Below are 21744 nucleotides of genomic sequence, written 5' to 3'. Positions count from 1 at the left end.
TGTTTTGCTTTAAAATTTATTTATTTTAAGAGAGAGAGAGAGAGAGAGAGAGAGAGAGAGAGAATTCCAGGCAGGCTCAGCGCTTGATCGCACAAACCATGAGATCCTGACCAGAGACAAAAGGGATGTTTAACCAACTGAGGTCTCCTCGAGTGTTTTTTTTTTTTAATGTTTTTTATTTTTGAGAGACAGAGAGAGTTTGAGCAGGGGAGGGTCAGAGAGAGAGGGAGACACAGAATCCAAAGCAGCTCCAGGCTCTGAGCTGTCAGCACAGAGCCAGACGCAGGGCTCGAACCCACGAACCATGAGATCATGACCTGAGCCGAAGCCAGATGCTTAACCAACGGAGCCACCCAGGCGCCCCTCCTCAGGTGTTTTGTTGTTGTTGTTTAAGATTCCACATATAAGTGAGACCCTGCAGTATTTGTCATTTTCTGATTGATGCCACTTAGCATAATGACCCGAAGGTCCATCTATGCTGTAGCGAATGGCAAGATTTCCTTCTTTCTATGGACGAATAGTATTCCGTTGTGTATATGTGTTTGTATACGCATGTACACACATATATTGTATATCAATTATATATGTGTGTACACGTGTGTGTGTTTCCAATAATATACATCAGTGGACAATTAGGTTGTTTCTATGTGTTGGCTATTGTAAATAATGCTGCAGTAACTTGGAGGCGTAGATATCTTTTCAAGATCCTGATTTTGTTTCCTTCAGATAAATAGCCAGAAGTAACATTGCTGGATCATATGGTAGTACGATTTTTAATTTTGGGAAGAACTCACAACACTAGTTTTCAAAGTGGATATATCAATTTACATTCATAGGCTGTATATGCACATATATGCTGAATAATATATACTATATGTACATGAGACAAATTCACAACACAAAACTTACTTTTAGCCTTTACAAACTTTTCCTGTGTATCCACAATCTTGTACAACCATCACCACTACTTGATTCTGGAATATTTCCATCACTGCCCCCCAGAAACCTGGCACCTCCCAACCCCCTCTCCTCAGCCCGCGGCCACCACGGATCTGCCGTCTCTATGGATCTGCACATTCTGGACATTTCCTATAAATGCGGTCGCACACTGCGTGGCCTTTTGTGTCTGGCGGCCTTCCCCCAGCGTAATGTCCGTGATGTTCAGCATAAAGTTTCATCCGTGTTGTGGCCTGTATTGATGTTTTCATTTTTTTAATTTAAATTTTAATTTTTTTATTAAGTAGGCTCCACGCCCCTGTGTGGAGCCCAATGCGGGGCTCAAACTCATGACCACGAGATCAAGACCAGACCTGAGATCAGGAGTCAGACATTTAATCCACTGAGCCACCCAGGCGCCCAGCACGTCTTCCTTTTGGCTGAATGATATTCCACTGTAATATCGCATTTAATTTGTTCATCTATTGATGGCCACCTGCGTTGTTTCCACTTTGTGACTATTGTGAATAATGCCACCGTGAGCATTGGCATCCAAGGGTCTATTCCAGTCCTAATTATTTTGGGTAGGCTTCATCTCTCTTTTATTTTTAAATATTTATTTGTTTAAGACCTGGAGAGACAGAGAATGTGAGTGGGGAGGGGAAGAGAGCGAGGGAGAGAAAGAATCCCAAGCAGGCTTCGCACTGTCAATGCAGAGCCTTGGGCTGGAACTCACAAACTGAGATCATGACCTGAGCTGAACTCTAAAGTCAGACTCTTAACCAACTGAGCCTCCCAGGTGCCCCTGTCCTAAATTTCTTTTTAGAGCTGGAGGATATTGCATTATATGGAGATACGACATTTTCTTTATCCGTTTTCTCCCTTTGGGCTTTCGTGAATCATACTGCTATGCACATTCACGGACAAGTGTTGGTGTGAAGATTTTTTCAATCCTTTGGGGAATATACTTAGACGGGCAATTGCTGGGGGTGGGGGTGCGCTCAGTCGGGTAAGTGTCTGACTTCAGCTCAGGTCATGATCTTGTAATTCGTGTGAGTTTAAAGCACCACCACAGGCCCTGTGCTGACAGCTCGGAGCCTGGAACCTGCTTCCGATTCTGTGTCTTCCTCTCTCTCTGCCCCTCCCCCTCTCATGCTCTGTCTCTCTCTCTCTCTCTCTCTTTCAAAAATAAACATTAAATTTATTTAAGAGTTCTACTTTCTACACATCCTCATCAATACCTATTTTCTGTTTTACGGTTCCTGTCATTATTGCCATCCTAATGGGGTAGGGGGAAGTGATATGTCATTGTGGGTCCCCAGTCCTTCTGACCTGCCCAGCGTGGTCCTGTGGCGCTGGCAGCAGGGGGGTGGGGGTGGGGGTGGAGGGGCGGGACAGCAGGTGTCAAAGGTTGTGGTCAGGGTGCTGAGAGCCTGTGTCAGAAGCTGTGACTTTTTTTTTATGTTTTTAATTTATTTTTGAGATAGAGCATGAGCTGGGAGGGGCAGAGAGAGAGGGAGACCAGAATCGGAAGCAGGCTCCAGGCTCTGAGCTGTCAGCACAGAGCCCAATGTGTTGCTCCAACCCACGAATGTGAGGTCATGACCTGAGCCGAAGTCAGAGGCTTAACTGACTGAGTCACCCAGGCGCCCAGAAGCTGTGACCTTGAGCAAAGCCCTTCCCCCAGTTGCACGATGGCCTCACTGTGGGATGGGATGGTCACCCCTACCTCCGAGGGTGGATGTGGGTCCTACTAACTGCATGTGCGCGGTGCCCGGCCAGCACGGAGCGAGAACGGGTAGACTCAGCGCTGAGCACCTCCCCTCCAGCCTCCCAGGCAGAAGCACACGCTTCCGCCGTGTTCCCACGGATCTGGCTGATCCTGACATTGCATCGGGTCCTCGCAGCCCTGGCCCAGAAAGCAGAAATTCGTGCTGTTTACATTTTAGTCACAACACAACTTCGCTTCCTCTTTCACCCCTTTATTCTGCAGTGGAGCCTTGAATAAGGGGACCCACCCCCTGCTGAGAGTTCTGCCCAGGACTCCGGCCCAGGTCCGTGGCATATTCAGATCTCTGAACTTGACCTTCGCTGGAGGCCTCAGTGGGGAAGGAGGGTCTGGTGTCTCTGCTGTTGACCCTTCTGTCTGCCTCAGCCCTCCTCACTAGCCTCGGATCCCTGCTGCCTGGTGTGGGAAGAAGGGGACAGGGGACAGGGCGGCTGGTGGTGTTGGCCTTTCTGGATGACCCAGCACTGCATCAACTTCAGTCCACTCCTGGTGGATTTGGTGGGTTTGTGTTTGGGGGAGGGGGTGCTCTGAGGCTTTCTTTCCTAGACACCCCTTCGCTGGAGTGGGGACACTTTTGGTCTGGTCCCCTAACCCTACCCAGTGGGGCTCCATCCTGATCCCCAATAAGCAGACACCCTGAATTCACCATCAAAGCTGCCCGCTGTTTGCCTCTGTGTCTCCTGGGAGTCCGATCCCAGCCCCAGCGGCTCAATTTTGCTCTCACTTTCTTGTGTGTGTGTGTGTGTGTTTATTTTTGAGAGAGAGAGCACGTGCTTGTGCATGTGCGAGGGTGGGGGAGGGTCAGAGAGAGAGGAAGACAGAGGATCCAATGTGGGGCTCCACACTGGCAGCAGAGAGCCTGACACAGGGCTTGAACTCATGACCATGTAGATCATGACCTAAGCTGAAACTGGACGCTTAACCAAATGAGCCACCCAGGCACCCCAGTTCTCTAATTTTGAAAAAAAATTTTTTACATTTATTTATTTTTGAGAAAGAGAGACAGAGCACAAACTGGGAAAAGGCAGAGAGAGATGGAGACACAGAATCTGAAGCAGGCTCCAGGCTCTGAGCGGTCAGCACAGAGCCTGACACGGGGCTCGAACTCATGAATTGCAAGTTCATGACCCGAGCTGAAGTTGGACACTTACCCGACTGAGGCACCCAAGCGCCCCTCTCTCTAATATTTTTAATGTTTATTTATTTTTTGAGAGAGGAGCGGGGCAGAGAGAGAGGGAAAGAGAGAATCTTAAGCAGGCTCTGTGCTGACAGCTAGCTCAGAGCCTGGCGCCTGCTTCGGATTCTGTGTCTCCCTCTATCTCTGACCCTCCCCTGCTTGCGCTGTCTCTCTCTCTGATGCTCAAAAATATATAAAAAACATTAATAAAAAATTGTTTTTAAAAAGTGGAAATCTAAAAAAAAAAAAAGGGGGGGGAACTCTGGGGTCCCTGGGTGGCTCAGTCAGTTAAGCATCTGACTTTGGCTCAGGTCATGATCTCACAGTTCATGAGTTCAAACCCCGCATTGGACTCTATGCTGTCAGCATGGAGCCTGCTTCTGATCCTCTGTCTCCCCCTCTCTCTGCCCCTCCCCTGCTCATACACACTCTCTCTCTCAGAAATAAATGTAAAAGAAAAAAGAAAAAAATGGGAGGCGGATCCAGGGGCACCTAAGTGACTCAGTCAGTTAAGCATCTGACTCTTGGTTTTGGCTCAACTCATGATCTCATGGTTGGCGAAATCAGGGTCCATGCTAACAGTGCAGAGCCTGTTTGGGATTCACTCTCCTTCTCTCTCTGCCCTCCCCCCATACAAATAAACTAAGTAAATAAAATAAAAAGGGGAAATGGGGACACAGGGACATTGACATTTGGAGCTGAGGGCAGACCTTCGGATGACTTCCCGTCACATAACACCAATGATACCAGACGCCAGGCGACGGGGTTGGGACAGACTCTCCCTCCTCACCTCAGAAGGAACCAGCCCTGCCAACACCTTGACCTTGGATTCCTAGCTTCTAAAACCATGAGACCGGACGCTTCTGCTGTTTCAGCCCCCAGGCTCTGGTACTTGGTTACGGCAGCCCTAGAAAACTGAAATGGACATCCTCCTGCTGCTCCCGATTATTGGAAAGCGCATGCTAGTTACTAGATTGTTTTTAATTTTTTTAATGTTTATTTGTGAGAGAGAGACAGGGACAGAGCACGAGCAGGGAAGGGGCAGAGACAGAGGGAGACACCGAATCCGAAACAGGCTCCAGGCTCCAGGCTCCGAGCCGCCAGCACGGAACCCAGGCACCGCATCAGGTCTTTTTTCTGCCTGGTCGGCCCGAGGGTGCCCAGCGCAGCGGGACAGGTTCTGACCCTTTTCCCTGTCTGGGTGGCCAGAGGCTGGCCTCGCTGTTGCCTGACAGCTGGGAGGGACACAGCTCCGCAGTCTTGCTTCTAGCTACAACCGTCTAGAATAGTCTGGGCGCCGTCAGACCGCTGGGTCTTACTCTAAGCCTTGTGTCCCCGCGTGGCCGGCCAGAGCGCAGGGAGGCGTAGGTGAACGGTTTGGCTCTGGCCCAAGCCGCATTTTCCCACCCGCCCTCTTCACCCCTTCTCACTATGGGCTCCAAAGGGTTTTTTTACTTAGTCACATCTGGTGCTTGAAACGATCAAAGTTTGTATGCACAGAAGATTTTCAAAGAATGTGTTATGAGCTCTGAGGGCACTCCCTAGAGAGGTATTCCAGAGACGTGTTTGGCCAGGGGCAGCCCAGCCCATGGGTGGTCACAGCGGCTGCCTGGCTCGGGGTGGCAGTTCTGGCCAACTTTGAGACAGACCACATTGCAGTTAGGACTATGAGAAACAGATTAACACCGGGGAGCAGACATCAGCGGACTCAAGAATTTGGAAACCGGTTTGGGTGGTGCCTAGGTGGCTCCATTGGTTAACTGCCCAACTTAGGTCATGATCTCACGGTTCGTGGGTTTAAGCCCCGCATCAGGCTCTGACAGCCAGGAGCCTGCAGCTGCTTCGGATTCCATGTCTCCCTGTCTCTGCCCCTCGCCCGCTTGCCCTCTGTCTCTCTCAAAAATAGGTAAACATTAAAAAAAAAAAAAGTGTGTGTGTGTGTGTGTGTGTGCCTGGATGGCTCAGTTTTGGTTTCTGCTCAGGTCATGACCTCAGGGTTTGTGGGTTCAAGCCCCGCACTGGGCTCTACACTGACTGTTCCTGCTTCAGATTCTCTTTCTCCCTTTCTCTCTGCCCCTCCCCTGATCATGTTCTCTTTCTTTCTCAAAATAAACAAAACTTAAAGAAAAAAAATTTTAAAAACGAAAGAAAAAAGAATTAGGATACCAGTTTGGTGTTTTTTAAATAAAAAAACAACATGTTTATTCGCTCATTTACTGACCACAGGGATTCAGACTCTGCTTAGGGGAAATCATAACACAGCTCAGGTTTGCACTTCCCACTTTTAGATCCTATTTTTAACTCAAACCCACGGTTTGGCAGGAAGGACCACCACCAAGGATGCCACAGACCCCATCAGGGACGTGAATTCTTGGTGACAGTGCTCGGGAACGGGGACGCACCAGGAACAGGCTCCTAGCGACAGCAGTGCCGCTGGCTCCTCCAGTGTGAGTCGTCCTGGGAAAGCGGGACTGAGGGTCATTGCTATCAACAGCGCCGAGGCTGCCCCCCCCCCCCCCCGCAGGCACCTGCAGTGGCGCCTAGCACTCAGGAAGAGAGCCTGATTGCACGCACAATTATTTACAAAATGACGATGCGCTGTTCCCCTTTCTCTTGACTAGAAAATAAAATTTATCTTAAAAATGAAAGAGCAAATTGGGGCCAGAGTTGAGTCAGGCTCTCTGCCAAGTCACCTCTTCCTGGCAGTGACAGCCGCTTGGCCACTCCGTGTGGCCTTTAGCTTCCTACTGGGCTGGGGGGTGGCTGGGGCGCCTCAGCCCTTACGGGGTGGGCACAGGGCTCTGATGCCCGCCAGTGTCGGCCCGGCTCAGAACAGGCACCCGGCCCCGAGCGGCCCAGGAGGGTGGCGACGGCCCCGAGCGCCCAGGGCGGTGGCTCAGGGCAGGTCCCGGTAAGGCAGGCGGAAAGGGTAGAGGGGAGTGTAGCGGGAGTCATGCCAGAGCAGCTTCTCCTCCAGGAAGGTGACGGTCCGCAGGGTCAGGACCAGGGTCTGGTGTTTGAGCATGCTGTGCACGTTCAGGCCTGGGGGTGGGGGGAGAGGGGCGGTCAGGGCTGAGCTGGGGCCCCTTTCCCTCCCCGTGTGCCCCTAGGATAGAGGCACCAGGGTCTGGCCTGCTCTATAGGGGGCAGTCTAGCTGCTCACTGATGGCAACAAGGGGTTGCCCTCGGCCTATCTTCTGATTGAGAGCCTCCTGCGCGCCTGGCTCCGCCCTGCACTCAGCTGTGCGGCTCACCTCACCAAGGGAGGCACTGACCGTAAGCAGAGCAGATGAATAAACAAGGTTCCGAGGGAGGCCTGGGCGCCTGCAGTTAGCGGTGGGGGGTGGGGGGCGGGAAGGGGGTAGGGGGGAGGGGAGGCGAGGGCAGGGAGAGGATGGGGCAAGTTGCCCATGAACCTGCAGGCCTCGGGAAGATCTTGGGCTTTGACCCCGAGGGAGGTGGGGCCCCGCGAGAGGGGGCTGTGGGCCAAGGGAGAACGCAGGTGCTCACGGGCGCCCCCTGGTGGCCGCAGGGGAGGACAGTGCAGATGGGGCAGGAACCTGGGGCCAGGGCAGAGGTGACCCCACAGGTCCAGGAGGGAGATGGGGGTGCTGGGTGGGAAGAAGTGGTTGAATTCTGGATCTGTTTAAACTCAGAGCCGACGGGGGGGAGGTAACAGACTGCAGCAGAGGGTGACGGCATGCTCTGTGGCCCGAGCTTCGTGTGCCAAGGTGCCTGAGACCCCCCCCTCCAGGGGAGCAGCTGTCATGTAGCCAGACTCGTGCAGTCAGGACACCGAGAGCGAGAGTGAGCTCTGGGGGCTGAGCCAATGTGGTGCCGGGTGGGACAGGCCCAGGCCGGAGGGAGCCCACCTCTCAGTCCCTCTGAGTAAGGAGCCAGGTGAGCAGGGCCAGCAGCCCTCACCCCTGCTCGTGCCCAGCACCGAGGCCTGAGCCGGGACAGACGCGTAGACGTGACCTCAGAGCCTTTCTGTAAGGAGGGCATGTCCCCAGTGCTCCGCTTGGGCAAGCTGAGGGCTGGCTGGGGGAGGGTGGCCACTGCCCAAGGCTGCCCCGCCACTGAGCGAGCGGCAGGTAATAGAACTTGAACTGGCCCATGGCCTCTCGGGGACCTGCGGGGAGAGCCGGGGCCCTCTGCTCACCGACGGCTGGGATCAGGTTGAAGGTCTTGAGCCCGGAGGTGGCTGCCACGGTGTTTTGAGGCATGTCCTCGTGTGTTCTGAAACGGAGGCCTGGCGGTGAGCGCCGCAGAGGACGGCACCCTGCCCGCCCCCCCGCCCCACTCTGCCCCGCATCCTCACGCGTCCACAAGGAGCACAGAGTCCCCCCAGTGGCGGTAGCGGGCCAGCTCCGTCAGGTACTGGGGGTCCGAAGTCGGCAGCTCCAGGGAGTCTACAACGTGCAGGTCATCCTATTAGGAAGAAAGGTCAGTCGGAGCCCCTTCCACGGCGCAGCCCCCTCCGCCCGCACCCCAGGACTCCCGCGGCCCCTGTACCTGGGCCAGCTTGACGGTCAGTGCCACCTTGAGGCCCTGCGCCCGCACTTTCATGGGCAGCATGTAGTAGTAGCTGGTGGGGCCCCGGGGCCCGTGGGCAATGCCTCCTGCAGAGACAGGCATGCGAGCAGGTGGGGACCCCCGCTGGGCCTGGGGCCGGAAATCTGTCACTCTGGCTGGCCTGGGGAGGCTGCCAGCAGGCAAACGGAACCCGCAAACAGGACGGGGCCTCGGGGAGAGCTGGAGAGGGGATGCCGGACTGAGCGTCACCCGGGACAGGTGACTTTGCCTCATTGGGCCTGAGTGAGGGTCCTGGGCTGGGCCCTGGGAGCACAGCAGGGAACAAGATGGACATTCATATTCAGACACAGGTTCAACAGCAGAGGGAATCAGGGCTGTCTTTCCGGGGCAAGAAAGGAGTCACTGGGGATGGAGGGCCCAAAGGAAGTCAGGGAGGGCTTCCTGGGGGAGGCATAGCCCAAACACATCATTAGGAGGAGGGAGTTGGCCATGGGAGGTAGGAGAGGACACGGACTCAGCTGTGTCTGGTCAGAGAGGATGTGAAGGGACAAGGCGGGGGTGGGGGGGGTGTCTGCGGGCACCCGAGCCTGGAATATCAGGTAGGGAGCTCAGACTTCCCAGAAAGGCTGCAGGAACTGGGAGGTTTAGAAGACAGCACCCTGGGTGCTGTGTGAAGTGCAGGCTACGGGAAGTGAGACGGGAGTCAGGGCCAAAGGGGCTGTGGCCACGGTGTGACGAAAGAGGCTAAGGCCAGAGCGGGCAGGGTGCTGGGGCGTGGTCTCTCGGGTCTCTGAGCCTGGCACGCACGTGGGCAGTGAGGTCCGCGGGCACAGCCCTGCTGCCCCGCCCAGGGAGAAGGGATGTGTGTGCAGAAACACAGGGCCCCTCCCTCCCCCTCCCTCCCTCTCCCGGCCTCGCTCACCTCCTCGCCAGATCGGGGAGCGGGTGCTGCCCTGCCGAGAACGGCCGCTGCCCTTCTGTGGCCAGGGCTTCCGGCCCCCACCCTTCACCTCGGCCCTAGTTTTGGTCTTGGCGTAGCTCTGCGGGCACAAAAGGACGAGAGGGTCAGGTTCCCGAGGCAGAGACTGCCGTGGCTTAGAGGCACCAGGCCTGGGAACACAGCAGCGAGCTGGGCAGCCACTGGGGAGCCCGGCGGGAGGCACAGAGATTAGGCGCCCACAGGCTCGGGCACACAGCACTCTGGGAGGGAGTGAAGGGCAAAGAAATCAGGAGTGCCCTCATCCACTCTGGAACGTCAGCCTCTCTGCTGCCTGGCGTACAGCAGGGGCTCAGGAGTTTCTCAATGATTTTAACATGGTGGCAACCAAAAGGAAGGTGTGGTGCGGGAGAAAGGCGTGTGCTGAGGCTAAAGAAATTCAGGGAGAGGTATGGGGTGGGTCGAGGAGGGACTTCCAGTGCCAGGCTGAAGACTTCACTTGTCGGACCAGGGCGGACCAGGGAGGAGGACTCACTAGATTCCAGAGGTAAGCGGGCGGGAAACATGGAGACCCTGATGGGTACCGCTTTCCTCAATGCACTTGGCAAAACCTCCAAACTACTCACCACTACGCCTGCCGACCTCTGTGACCATGCTAGGCTCCCTTTGGCCCCTGCCGCAGGACCTTTGCATGTGCTGTTCCCACTACCTCTACCCTAGAGCCACTGCCCCCTTTACCTAGTTAGCACTACTACACACCTGAGGTTAAGCGTCCCTTTCTCGGGACAACTTCGCTAATCGTGCCTATTTACAGGCATGGCTACCTGATTCAAGTTCACCTCTCCCAACTAGACTACGAGCTTCGTAAGCATAGAGATCTTGCCTGTCTTGTCCACTAGCTCGGTGTCTGATGCACTGTGGGCGTTCAGTACCCCATCAGTGAATGGTTCAGAGGGGAGAAGGCCAGGCCCTAGCAGGCCTCCCCCTGCCTCCCTCCCCGCCCCCCCCACCAGGCACTCACAATTCTCTTGAAGTTCTTCTGCCAGATGGCAACCTGGTGCAAGATATCCATCCTACGGAGAACGAAGAGGATGTGAAAGGCCCACCTCCCCCTGAAGTCGTCCCCACCTCCCCAGATGCAAGCCGGGGCTCCTCTCTTTCGGTTCCAGGGCCTGTGGGACCCGCCCCAGGTCACATCACCTCCAGGCCCGCTCCAGACGGGTCCAGGGTCCAGCCTCCAGCCTCCGTGCCCTTGCGCTCACTGTTCCCACTGCCTGAAATGCTCTTCCCCTGGCTGGTTCCGTCCTCGGCCCAAACAACATCTCCGAGCAGGGGCTCCTTGCAGGAAGGGAGCTGCCTCTTCCTGCTTCTCACAGTACCTCACTCCCTTCCTGCTCACTCGCGGCCACCCTCCTCCTGGGCTGGTTTGCCTCTCTAGCCCCGTGATTCCGTTCAATGGACACTGGCCACAAGTGTGGCTGTTGAACGCCTGAAATACGGCCAGTGCCACATGTTGAAACGACAATATTTTTTAACACGGCAGGTTAAACCATGTAAGTTATCGTTTCTTCCTACTTTTTTCCCTAAGCGTGGCTAGTAGCAGAATGTAAATCATACGCGTGACTCACATTATCTGGCTACATTGGACGTGACTGCCAGCGATTGGCAAAGCACGGCTAGGAGGCCACGTCCGGCCCGCTGCCTGGTCCTGGCAACATGCGTTACCGGACACGACTCCGCTTTTGCTCACAAACTGTCCGAGGCTGCCCTTGCGCTACATCCGAGATGAGTGGTTGCCATGGCGACGTTACAGCCTGCAGCACCTAAAATATTTACTAGCTGGCCCTTCACAGGAGAGGTCTGCTGACCCCTGCTCTAGACCGTAAGCTACACTGGCGATCTCGGTGCTCAGTCCCGGCTGTATTCCCAACACCTAGAGTGAAACCTGGCACATAGCAGATGCTGCCTAAGTATTTACAGGATGTAAACAAAATATGTTGTTTTTAGTTTCTTTTTCTTAAGTTTATTTATTTTGAGAGAGAGAAAGAGCACGTGCATGCAGAGGAGAGGGGGTAGAGAGAGAGGGAGAGGGGGAGAAGGGGAGGGGGGAAGGGGGAAAAGGGGGAGAAGGGGGAAGGGGGGAGAGGGGGAGAGAGGGAGAGAGACAAAATCCCAAGCAGGCTCTGCCCTGTTATCACAGAGCCCAACGCAGGGCTCGAACCCACCAACTGTGGGATCTTGACCTGAGCAGAGATCAAGAGTCAGATGCTTAACCCACTGAGCCACCCAAGCACCCCCATGTTGTTTTAAATTTAATTTTGTCACCCTCAACTACATTGGGACTCTGCATATGTTGTTGTTGTTTTTACAATGTTTATTTTGAAGGAGAGACATGAGCAGGGGAGGGGCAGAGAGAGAGAGAGAGAGAGAGAGAGAGAGAGACAGAATCCCAAGCAGGCTCCAGGCTCTAAGCTGTCAGCACAGAGCCCGACGTGGGGCTGGAACTCACGAGCTGTGAGATCATGACCTGAGCCAAAGTCGGACGCCTCACAGACTGAGCCACGCAGGCACTCTTCTGTATATGCTGTTTTTAATTTAATTTTGTCACCCTCTACTAGATTGGGACTCTGGAAAAGCAGGGGGCAAGCCATACCAATATCAGTAATAGTAATAAATTGACTTCCATGGGGCAGATATGATGCACTTCAGAAGTATCATGCTTTGGCAAGCCAGAACCAGCTCAAGGAGTTGGTCCATGTAAGGTTGAGATCTTGGCTCTAAATCTGTTTTTCTTTTTCATTTTTTAATGTTTATTTATTTTTGACAGAGAGAGACAGAGAGGAGCAGGGGAGGGGAAGAGAGAGAAGGAGACACAGAATCCAAAACAGGCTCCAGGCTCCGAGCTGTCAGCACAGAGCCCGATGGGGGGCTCGAACTCACAAACCGCAAGACCATGACCTGAGCTGAAGTCAGATGTTCACCCTACTGAACTGCCCGGGTGCCCCTCCTGGCTCTAAATCTTACAAACTGTGTGACGCTGAGCAAATTTCTTAACCTGTCTGTGCTCTCAGTTTTCTTATCTACAAAGCAAGAATAACTGAACCTAGGGTTGCTATGAGGCTTTACTTAACCAAACAGCAAATAGGCTCTGCCAGGCACATAGTAGTGGCTTAGCCGTCGTTGATGCCCATTTTTACAAAACTCAATTAACAGCAACGATGATCGATATATCTACAGAACTTCTCATGCGCCAGAATTAACTCACTTCATCATCACCGCAAACTCGAGGTTTGGCAGGATGGGGAACACGGAAACACACGAGGGTAAGGCAGGGATTTGAACCCAGTCACTCAGGGTTCCTAACTCCTCGGGGATGCTGCCTCTTAGATGTCAACCTCACATAACTCTGGAGCTGGGAAAATCACGATCCCTTTTGGCAGGTGGAGACACCGAGGCTCGAGCCCCGACCATCCTGATTCCTAAAGCCCCGCGGCTCGTCCCGCTGGCACTCAGTTCACCATTTCACGCCCACTCACCTGGGCGCCGTGGAGAAAACTTCGGGGTGCAGTTCGGCCAGACCCACACGCTCCTGCTGGTAGTCCCGCAGGGACTCCACCCACGCCTGCACCGGACGCCGGGTCGCGGGGACCGGGAGCTCGCACCTGCGCAGCACGGGCGCCTGGGGACCTGAAGCGATTGGGAGGTCAAGGGTCAGGGCCGAGCGGCAGGGCTCCCGATCGCTGCGCAGCCCCTCCTAGGGCGACCCTGGCAACCTCACCAGCGCTAACTACTGACTCTGGCTTCGCCGCCGGGTGCACCGCCTCTTCCGCCAGCGCGTTCAGGCCCTGCAAACGGTGGACGAGAGTGAACGACGACGCCCGGAACCTCCAACCTTTGTCCTCCCATCCCGTCCCCAGTCCCCGGCCTCACCCGGCAGCCGGTGGGCCGAAGCCAGGCCCGCGCCCCGGCCCGTACTAGCTGCAGCATTGTCCCGCAGCTCCCCACGCCGAGAGGTCACGGCTCCTTCTGGATGTGCGCGACGCCTGGCGATGACATCACGCCCGCGACACCGCCCACCCCGCTCGGCTCGGCGCTCGAAAGCTGAGTGTGCAAGAGCGAAGACGGCGGGCCCTGGCCCAGCGTGCCTCCACCTCCGCCCAAGACTAACTCCCAGGCCCCAATTTTCACGCCAGGCCTACGAGACCCTCGGCGACACCGGGAACGCCGCTTCCAGCAAGTAGCCGCGTCCCCTGCACACGCCCAGCTCTCTTTTGGGGTCCCGCCCCCTAAGAGCAGGAGTTTAGCCAATGAGACCTCCATGCCGGAAGGTACTCTTCTCGTTCAGCCAATAAGCGCTAAGCTTGGAAAAGTGGCCCGCCTATGTCTGGGCGGTTCTGCGGCGGGTTCTAAGAGAACGTGACCAATGACTGTTACGCTTTTGATGTCGGTCACGCCCTCCACGCTCCTCCGCGGCCCTTGTAGCTTCCTAGAATCTCTGAGGTTTTGGGGTTTCCAATAACGTGCTTCTGTGTGTTTAAGTGCAGGGCCTTATCTCCCACAGAAAGCCCTTCGGACTGAGCCTGGGGGACCGTGCCTCTCCTCTTAGAAGCCCCAAAGCAGGGGTATGTTCCCCCTCGAAACAAAGATTAGGTCTGTCTTCTCCACCTCCTAGCCCAGGGTGCGGTCCGCTGTCAGACCTCTCTCCGAAAATAGAGCGAAGTGGGAGTCCTCAGATCCTGGATCGCCTCCATCGTTGCGCATCCTTATAACCGAAATTCAGATGTTCACTTTCCCCGCGTGACCTCCAGGGGGCGTCACGAACCCCTCGCTTCGCTGCCTCGCCAAGTCTGAAACCCCAGGCTGCCAGGGTGTATTGGCCCAGGAGCTTAGTGGCCTAGAACGTCGTCTGGGAGCCAACCTCAGTTTCTTCATCTGGAAAATGGGGAGGTCGTAAGACTTCAATGAAATGTTGAAGGCCAAACCCGCCATGCCTTGCACGAAGTGAACACTTAATGGTGGTATTATTTTTGTTATTATTGAAGGTAAGTTTTGTCATCAAAACAAGGCAAGAGCCAGGGCAGGGATGAGGTGGACTTGAATGCTATGCAAAAGATGTGGGTGGGTGCTGGGTTTTTTTTTTTTTGCATCTGATATGTATCATAGATATTTTTGTGTAGTATTAATAAAAATTTACACTGTATTTCACGGTGTTCTCTATCCCTGCTGGAATAATTGTAGATGTGAATTTAAAACTCCACCTACTTTGTAACTTACAAAAGTCTTTAAATCCTTTATGTTTTAGAATGTTATTCATTCATTTTATGTTTGCAAAGGTAATTCACACACCGGGTAAAGAAAATGCGAACAATTACAACAAAAGTATAAGTAGAATGAAATGTCTGCTCCAGTCTCTGTCACCTCTGCCCCTCCCGGTTCCTCTCCCAAAAGCCATTACAACAACCATGTGTCTCCTGCCAGAACCAGTTTATGATTTCACAGGCCGATTTACAAGTCTGTCCTGTGCCAGGAAGTTTGGGTTTCATGTAACAAATAATGGAACAGTACTTAGTTGCTTAATGATTTATTAGCCACCTACTGCGTACCCCGTAGGTAAATCCAACAGACATTAAGATAGATTAAGACATTAAGCAGAAGATGAGAAATCAGAATACGGGAAGGGAGGTCTACAGGGTCTGTGGGAGCCAGGGGATGAACCCTTTACCCCTGGGGCCCGGGGTCTCAGAGGTGACTTCCCTAAAGCTGTGACCTGAGAGCTAAGGTTTGAGGGTCCATCAGGAGTTTGTCCAGAGGAGAAAAGATGTTCCAGACTAAAAAAGCAGGATCTCAAAGGCCGCAAGTGGGGAGAGAGTGGCAGAGCTCCAAGGTGGCCGGGTGGACCTTCCTGACGACAATTCATTCAAGTTGAACCCACCGCAGGGCCTTTGTCTGCACTGTTGTTCCTTCAGCCTGGAACCTACTTTTCCTAGCTCTCCACATGGCCCTGTCTCTCACCTCCTGCAATTCTTTGCTCACACATGACCTCCTCCAAGAAGCCTGTCCTGACCACCCTATTCAAAATTGCAACCCCCACTCCTGGTCCTTACCCTGTCTATTTTTTTTTTTCTACCAGTATTTATCTTCTAATATCCTCTGTAATTTCTGGGGGGTTTAATGCTTTTTGTCTGTCTCCCGCATTTGAGTATAAATGCTTAGGACAGAAATTTTGCTCTGTTTCCTTCCCTGCTGTAGCCCCAGCACCCAACATAGTGCCTGTAACACAGCAGGGGCTCGATACATGTTTTTCGAGTGATTTCCTTTGCTCATCCTCCAGTTGCAGGGGTCTTACCAGAAACAGAGAAAGCCCTCCCTTTGTCTCCTGGGTCTCAAGATCTCCATTCCCTTGGATGCTGCAGGCACACCAGGTACAAAAAAATGTATATATATATATACCCGATGACACTGTAGTCACATAGACACAGGTTCCAATCCAGGGGGTGTCACTAATTGGCCAGGTGTCCTTGGGCAACTGGTTAGCTCTTTGAAGAGTTTGGTCTCCTCATCATTATACGTGGGAGAGCCACAAACCCTTCTCTGCGGAGCCATGTGAAGGCTCAGACTTCTCTGTCCTTCCATCCCCACTCCCTACAGTCTTTTTCCCCTCCACGCACACACCTGAATCAGATCATGCCCCTTCTCTGCTCAGAACCCTCTCTCCATGCCTCTCATTTCACTATGAGCAAAAGCCAGAGTCCTCGTGCGGCCCACAAGGCCTTGCCAGACGTGTCCGCCCTTCCTTCCACCCTCGCCCTTTATCACGCTGTGGTTCAGGCCACCCTGTCTTCTCACCAGAGCCTGTCAGTCTGATGCCAGCCTCAGGGCCTTTGCTCTGGTGCTTCCTTCTCCCTGGACCTCTCTTCCTTAGTATCTGCCTGACTCACCCCCTCACCTCCTTCACATCTTTATTCAAAAGTCACTTCTCAGGTGACCCTGGGTCTAAAGTCACTGCTCCCTTCCTACCCCACATTCCTCATATGCCTTCCCAATAAATATCATTGTTTCCAGAGTGTCTACCACATTCTAACCGACGATATCATGTTCTTTGTCTTGATTCTTGCCTGTCTCCCCCCGCCTGCCCGGCTAGGACACCAGCTCCTGGAGGATCAAGTCTTTATTTCTTTTTTCTTTTCAATTTCTTTATTTTTTAATTTATTTTTTCTTTCTCTTATTAAGTTTATTTTAATTCCAGTACAGTTTCTTTTTAATTATTTTAATAGTTTATTTTTGAGACAGAGAGAGACAGAGAACGAGTGCGGGAGGGTCAGAGAGAGAGGGAGACACAGAATCTGAAACAGGCTCCAGGCTCTGAGCTGTCAGCATAGAATCCGACACAGGGCTCGAACCCACAAACCATGAGATCGTGACCTGAGCCGAAGTCGGACGCTTAACCGACTGAGCCGCCCAGGCGCCCCCCAGGTCTTTATTTCTCTCACTGCTGGGCCTCATCGCTAAGAAGGGTGGCAAGCACCCAGGATGTTCTCAGGACGTAGTGACGGAACCAATGTGAGGTAGAGAAAGAAGTTTGGCCCAGGAATCCGCCACCAGTATATTGATTGTGAGCCTTAATGAAAGAGAGGTAATGACCTTGAGACCTGCATAGGGCAAGTCTCAAAGTTTGACCATTTTGGCCCAAGCCTGGGTGGAGGTCAAAGGTCGATGTTTCTAGCCCACTCCTGTGGATCAAAGGCTCCATTGCAGGTGACCTCTGTCCCCGGGCCTGTGGCAGATGTCAGCCTTGCAGCCCCGAGAGGATGTCTGCCGGCCACGGGCATGATAGCAACTTAGGGAGCACACGCCAGAGGCAGGGGAGCCCCCTGCAACCTCTGGCCTTTCCTAGTCCCCAGCACTGTGCAAGGCGTTTCACAAAGGCCGGAGGGAGGTCAAGGATGGAATATTGGGGGCCGCGGTCAGAGAGGTGGTGCCGGGCATGGGTGCAGGCTTGGTGAGGGGGCCTGGCCTCCTGGGGAGAGCTGCTCCCCCCATCACTGCCTAAACATCTGCTGCGTGTTTGTGTGCAGCTCAGTTTGTGGTCATCGCCGCCAAACACGCTGGCAGCACGCCCCACCGGCCCCTGGGGATGGGCCTGATTTGCATAGACATTTCCATTACCTTCAGTTCCCTACAGTTCAGCCCAGATGGGAAGTGGAGCAGAAAAAAATAAAGGGGTCTTGAACCCGTTGGCAGGGCACCTGGCCTCCCTGGGCCTCAGTTTCCTCCTCTGTAAAATGGGACTATAATTACTCGTTCTCACACGGTTGTGTGGGCCGTGGGCCTTCCGGTCCCCCGTTCCCTGCTCTGCTGCACCCCACGGCTTGGGGCTGCCCCTTACATGCGCCATCTCCTAGCCCTGGCACTGAGGGCAGACCGGAGAGGGGTAGGACGGGGGAGCAGGGTAATTCTCCCTGTCGGCTTCTGGCAGCATCCCCCACTGGATATGGCCTCCCTATCTGCTAATTTCTAAATAGTCTAACCCTTTCCCCAACGTTGGGGTCTCACCTATATGCCCCAGCCCTGTGCTGAATCCTCTCTGTCTGAGATATCTCGTTTCCTGTGTAGACCCTGGTTGATGTGAGGCGGCCGCGAGGCATTTGTGTTTTGTTTGTTTGCTTTAAGGTACAATTTGTGTGTACAGTTTTTCCAGCTCCCACAGACCTGTGTTGTCACGTGACCACCACCGCAATCGACATACAGGACTGTTCCCACTGTGCCCCCCCTTTTTTTGAACTTTATTAATTTATTCTGAGGGACAGAAAGAGCAAGCAGGGGAGGGGCAGAGAGAGAGGGAGAGAGAATCACAAGCAGACTCCTTACTGTCAGCACAGAGCCCGATGTGGGGCTCGAACTCACCAATCACGAGATCCTGACTTGAGCCAAAACCAAGAGTCCAGCGCTTAACCAACTGAACCACCCAGGTGCCCCCCGCTTTGTAATGTTTATTTATTTATTTCAAGAAAGAGTGCAGGCCAGGGGCAGAAAGAGAGAGGGAGAGAGAGGATCCCAAGCTGGCTTCACACCCAGCACAGAGCCCAAGGTGGGGCTCGATCTCACGAACCGTGAGATCATGACCTGAGCCAAAATCAAGAGTCCAACGCTTAACCGGCTGAGCCACCCACGGACCCCTCCGTACTGTCCCCAGCTCCAGCCAGCCACGGGTCTGTTCACCACCCCTGCAGTTTGGCCTTTTCTAGAATGTCATAGAAATGGCATCCTAAAGTACGTGGCCTTTTGGGTCTGGCTACCCTTCCCTCCTGATAACGCACGGGAGATCCATCCGTGTTGTTATATGTCACTAGTTCCTCCCTCTGGGAGCCAGTGGTGACAAAGATTGTATCCTTGAGTGGCCTCCCATGTAAGTGCTGCACTCTGTCTATCCGTTCTCTGGTCAAGGGAGTGGCTGTGAGATTCGGATGAATTGATATTCACAATGCACTTAGGACAGTAACCAACGCATTATATCGGAGTCAGCTCTCATGACTATTCGGGGGGGAGGGGCTGCTGAGATGCTGGCCTCTGACACTCCCCTCTCCCCTAAACGGCCTGCCTCCCCCCTCCAGGAGAGGGGCCCACCCTTCCTAGGCTGGAAGGACCATGATCGTATCTGGTATCTGCCGGCAGATGCGATGCGTCAGGGGCTGGCTACGGAAGGGAGCCTTCCCAGCCCATCCCCAAGGCGAGAGTGGGCCCCAGCCTACGGCCAGGCTCCACCGCCTGCCAAGACCAGCATCTGGAAGGCTTCTCTGCACTCCGGCCCCTTCCCCCAGCGCTGCGGTGACGACGAGAAACTTGGGACCTGTCTCAAGACACTTCTCAGGCAGTTCCTCCTGCCAGAAGCCAAGAGCTGGGGGCTGGGGAGGACCGTGGAGGCCCAGGGAGGCTGGAGGGATTAAGGAGAAGAATGTTCCACATCTCACCAGTGATGGGATGTGGTCCAGAGTGGTAAGCGAGTGGTAAGCACCGCCCTCCTGTTTCCACCCACTGGGGCAGGGATGGGGGTCCCTGGCTCGGGGCTGGGGCCGGGACGCAGGAGGAGAAAGAGGGCAAGGAGTTCTAGTTCAAATCCTGCCACTGCTGCATGCTTTGGTTTCCTCATCTTTAAAATGAGGTGATGAGGAAAAGGCAAAACTATGAGGACAGTAAATAGATGAGCTTGCCAGGAGTTAGCGGGGTGGGGGGGAGGGATGAACCGGCGGAGCACAGAGGATTTTTAGGGCCATGAAACTACTCCGTGCGATGCCGTAATGGTGGCTGCATTCATTACGCGTTCGTCTGAACCCAAGAACGCACCCAATGTAAACTATGGACTCTGGATGATGAGGGGTCCGTCCGTCGTAATGAATGGGCCAGTCTGGGGGGACTTGGCTAGTGGGAAGGTTGTGCATGTGTGGGGGCAGAAGATAGATGGGAAGTCTCTGTACTTTCCCCTCAGTTTTGCTCTGAACTTAAAACTATTCTAAAAAACAAGGTCTATTTTTTTAAACGTTTATTTATTTTGAGAGACAGAAACAGATCATGAGCAGGGGAGGGGCAGAGAGAGAGGGACACACAGAATTGGAAGCAGGCTCCAGGCTCTGGGCTAGCTGTCAGCACAGAGCCCGACACGGGGCTCAAACCCACAAACTGTGAGATCATGACCTGAGCCGAAGCTGGACGCTTAAGCGACTGAGCCACCCAAGCACCCCAAAACAAGGTCTATTAAAAACAGTGGGGTGACGATAAGAATAATACCACCTTGCTGGAGTCGTGAGGATCCCAAGAGCCGCGTCCAGCGCAGTCTGTCTGTGTCACGAGGAGTGAGCCCTGTAATTAGCGGAGGCTGGTCCAAGTCTAGTCCTTCTCCTCTTTGCCCCTGCCTGGGAGGTCCCCAAGAAAAGGGGGCCCCGTTTCATTCCTCTTCCACTGTTCTCTCATGCAGGGGCCCCTAGGCAGGGCTCAGCTTTCCCCTTGACCTCCCAGACCATCAGGAAGTCTAGGCCTGCAGTGTTTCCCAGTTCTTTCCAGGCCCATTCCTTCAGCCAAGACCCTGAGTTGACCCAGAAGTGGGAGGTGGGGGGAGGCGAGGGGGAGGCCGACGTCTGCTGGTGGATCCGTGTGTCCCTGGGGACATCACCTTTGTCTAGGAGCCATGATCCCCCTACAGACAGCCGGATGTGTCTGTGGCCTTGATATTCCCGCCCACCGCAGGTCCCTGGAGGGGCGGTGGCAACTGCTGAGCCAGCCGGCAAGTGTGTGTGGGGTGGGGGGAGCACTTCCTTTCTAGCCTTCAGGTCCCCGCAGAGGGCTGAGATTTCCGCTCCGATAGCTCCCCCGGCGAGGAGAGGACCTAGTTTGCTTTGCGCTTTGTGCCCCGTGGGTTGAACACCTGGATTCTAGAGGTTGTCTGAACAACACTCAGCTCACGTGGCTCATCAGAGGTTTCGGTGAGGTTTTGCTGAGGCCCGGTTGGACCCCAAGGTCTGCCCCGGCGGTGACTGGATGCTGAAATGGAGCTCGGTACAAGGAGCAAAGTCATTCTCTGACTGTTCTTATCTCTCCATCGAAGCCCTGCTACCTGTATTAGAACAGTTTAGAAACCAACAACACGCTGTAGCCAGAGGCAGCACCGAGTGTTCCACGAAATATACATGCTACGTACATATTCAGAGGGTTTATACAGCGATTCTTTTTTCTTTAGGCTTTTTAAAAATGTTTATTTTTGAGAGAGACAGAGTGCAAGCAGGGGAGGGGCAGAGAGAGAGGGAGACACAGAATCCGAAGCAGCCTCCAGACTCTGACCTGTCAGCACAGAGCCTGACACGGAACTCAGACTTATGAACCTGTGAGATCATGACCTGAGCCAAGGTCAGACGCTTAACTGACTGAGCCACCCAGGCGTCCCTTCTTCTTTCTTCTTTTAAGTAAGCTGTATGCCCAGTGTGGGGCTTGAACTCAGGACCCTGAGATCAAGAGTCTCATGCTCTACCAACTGAGCCAACGAGGTACCCCAATGCACTGCTTCTCAGTGTTCATTTCTTTATTAATAAGTTAAATATGTTTGCTCTTTTTAAAAATATATTTAGGAGTGCCTGGGTGGCTCAGTCAGTTAAGCGTCCGACTTTGGCTCAGGTCATGATTTCACAGTTCGTGGGTTCGAGCCCCGCATCGGGCGCTGGGCTGACAGCTCAGAGCCTGGAGCCTGCTTCCAATTTTGTGTCTCCCTCTCTCTGACCTTCCCTTGCTCACACTGTCTCTCTCTCTCTCTCTCTCTCTCAAAAATAAATAAAATGTTAAAAAAATTCTTTTAAATGTTTATTATTAATACAAATTTATTTAATA

General features: G+C 53.8%; 1 protein-coding gene and 1 non-coding gene across 2 annotated transcripts; both read right to left on the bottom strand.

The window, feature by feature from the left end:
* Window positions 1-6071: 6071 nt before the first annotated feature.
* On the bottom strand, window positions 6072-13657 carry MRPL4 (mitochondrial ribosomal protein L4). Its single transcript, XM_029918505.1, has 9 exons — window positions 13306-13657; window positions 13154-13220; window positions 12912-13062; window positions 10397-10448; window positions 9361-9478; window positions 8418-8524; window positions 8224-8333; window positions 8065-8141; window positions 6072-6944 (listed from the first exon to the last, which is right to left on the bottom strand). The coding sequence occupies exons 1-9, from the start codon at window positions 13360-13362 to the stop codon at window positions 6799-6801; spliced, it is 885 nt and encodes a 294-aa protein (XP_029774365.1). The 5' UTR covers window positions 13363-13657; the 3' UTR covers window positions 6072-6798.
* A 7679-nt stretch (window positions 13658-21336) lies between these two features.
* Window positions 21337-21409, bottom strand: TRNAK-CUU. Its single transcript has one exon. It is a non-coding gene; the product is annotated as a tRNA-Lys (tRNA).
* Between the last annotated feature and the right edge of the window lie 335 nt (window positions 21410-21744).

This window comes from Suricata suricatta, chromosome 12 (genome assembly GCF_006229205.1).
Source record: "Suricata suricatta isolate VVHF042 chromosome 12, meerkat_22Aug2017_6uvM2_HiC, whole genome shotgun sequence".
NCBI classification, from domain to species: Eukaryota; Metazoa; Chordata; class Mammalia; order Carnivora; family Herpestidae; genus Suricata; species Suricata suricatta.
This window is presented reverse-complemented; position numbering and strand designations above follow the sequence as displayed.

Excerpts from the sequence above, each read along its gene's own strand:
- MRPL4 (XM_029918505.1), bottom strand. The coding sequence starts at position 13,362 with ATGCTGCAGCTAGTACGGGCCGGGGCGCGGGCCTGGCTTCGGCCCACC. Across the intron at positions 8,334-8,417 it reads TGACCGTCAAGCTGGCCCAG|GATGACCTGCACGTTGTAGA; the intron begins GTACAGGGGCCG and ends TCTTCCTAATAG. Across the intron at positions 8,142-8,223 it reads TCTGTGCTCCTTGTGGACGC|AACACACGAGGACATGCCTC; the intron begins GTGAGGATGCGG and ends CCTCCGTTTCAG.